Below are 1591 nucleotides of genomic sequence, written 5' to 3' on the forward strand. Positions count from 1 at the left end.
CACAAACAATTTGCACCTGACTACCAGCCTGAAGGTTGGTGGTTCAAATCCATGCAGTGGCACTGCGGAAGAAAGGCCTTGTGATCCTCTTCTGTAAAGATTACAGCCAAGAAAACCCTATGGAGCCATTCTACTTTGTAACACATGGGGTCGCTGTAAGTCAGAATCAACTTGATGGCAACATTTTTGTTTTTTTTTTTTTTAAGTATTACTTTTGTGTCTAACATTATATGGGAAGAAGGGTCTAGAAAATACAGGTTACCGAGAATCTATGATTTTTTTTTTTGTTAATACGAGTATAATGAATCACCGAGGAAACTAAGAAAAACGTATACATTTTTACACATTTTAGATTTCTACATCTCCCCATTCCCCACCTCTGCCCAGGGATAAAATAATTAGTATTTTAGTTATCATATTTTGGAATCTGAGTATTCATAATTTTTTTTTAACTTGAAATGTACAAATAATTGTAAAACTAAGTTTTAGGAAAAGAAAACTAGTAGTCACCCACCTTCTCTGCTGGACAGCTTTTTGCGGTTTCTTAAGCAGAGCCAGGATCGCCTTTGCTGCTAGTGAATTTGAGGACTGAATAGACTTCATTACTTCATGTTTGTATTTAATTTGTATTTAGATTTAGACTACAGATTTTTGACTGCTGTGTTGGACTGGTCTCACTGTGGTTTCAGAATGTGTGTTTTTTAATTGGCGCACCTTCATTAACCTGTTGTTACGTACTCTGTGTTTAACATTTACAGGTGTATTTGCCAAACCTTGCATGAGAAGATCACAATCTTAGTGACTCATCAGTTGCAGTACCTAAAAGCTGCAAGTCAGATTCTGATATTGAAAGATGTAAGTAATTTCTACAAGTCTCCAGACCTTGCTAGTGTTCAGGTGTGTTGAAGGGGAGGTCTTTCAGCAGCTCCCGCTGTTGGGCTTCATGGTAAACCTCCTCTTCTTTCTCAGTCTTCCCTCTCTCTCATAGCTGGTATTGTTGCCTTTGAGGATGGATCTGAAGGGCTTGTAGAAATGTCACCATTACCTTCTGAACCACAGAAACCTAAAGTATATAAAATTGCTATCTCAAAGTTATAAAATTATAACTCTTCTAGGGAAATTGTTAAAGGTCGTGAATTTATGTTATTTAGAACTTATTTTGTCTATGACTTAAGTCAAGGTATATGATTTAGAATTTATAGTTATTGATGCATATTTGTGTTCATTTGATTATCACACACAATTTACCTAAAAGACATCTTTTGTTAATAACAGAAACATGGTTGGATAGCTGAGTAGCCCCTGGTAGAGGCACCCACGATCCTGGTATAGCCAGTTGCTTAGTCTCATGCCATAGGTATTTTTTGGGTGCCTGATACGTGTGAGAGCCTGTGTTAGGTGTTAGGTATGGCGGTAAATAAGACAACATCCTTACTGTCATGGGACATAGGCTTTCAGTGGGAATAGATGCAATGAAGTAGATAGAGAGGTGGGGTTGATATCAGGAGGGCCTCTCTGAGCAACTGACACCTCACATGGACTTGAGTGACATGAAGGCACAGGCCATGCAGTCACCTGGGGGAGGAGCATT

General features: G+C 38.5%; 1 protein-coding gene across 4 annotated transcripts in view; it reads left to right on the forward strand.

Annotated features, from left to right (window-relative positions):
- The window catches only part of ABCC4 (ATP binding cassette subfamily C member 4 (PEL blood group)), a 343233-nt gene that overhangs the window by 157659 nt on the left and 183983 nt on the right, over window positions 1-1591 (forward strand). For all 4 annotated transcript variants that reach the window (XM_023726694.1, XM_023726693.1, XM_004371394.2 and 1 more), the window contains one exon: window positions 759-855. In XM_023726694.1, coding sequence (XP_023582462.1) covers window positions 759-855 — 97 coding nt within the window. The remainder of the gene's footprint in view (window positions 1-758; window positions 856-1591) is intronic.

Source organism: Trichechus manatus, unplaced genomic scaffold (genome assembly GCF_000243295.1).
Source record: "Trichechus manatus latirostris isolate Lorelei unplaced genomic scaffold, TriManLat1.0 scaffold00013, whole genome shotgun sequence".
NCBI classification, from domain to species: Eukaryota; Metazoa; Chordata; class Mammalia; order Sirenia; family Trichechidae; genus Trichechus; species Trichechus manatus.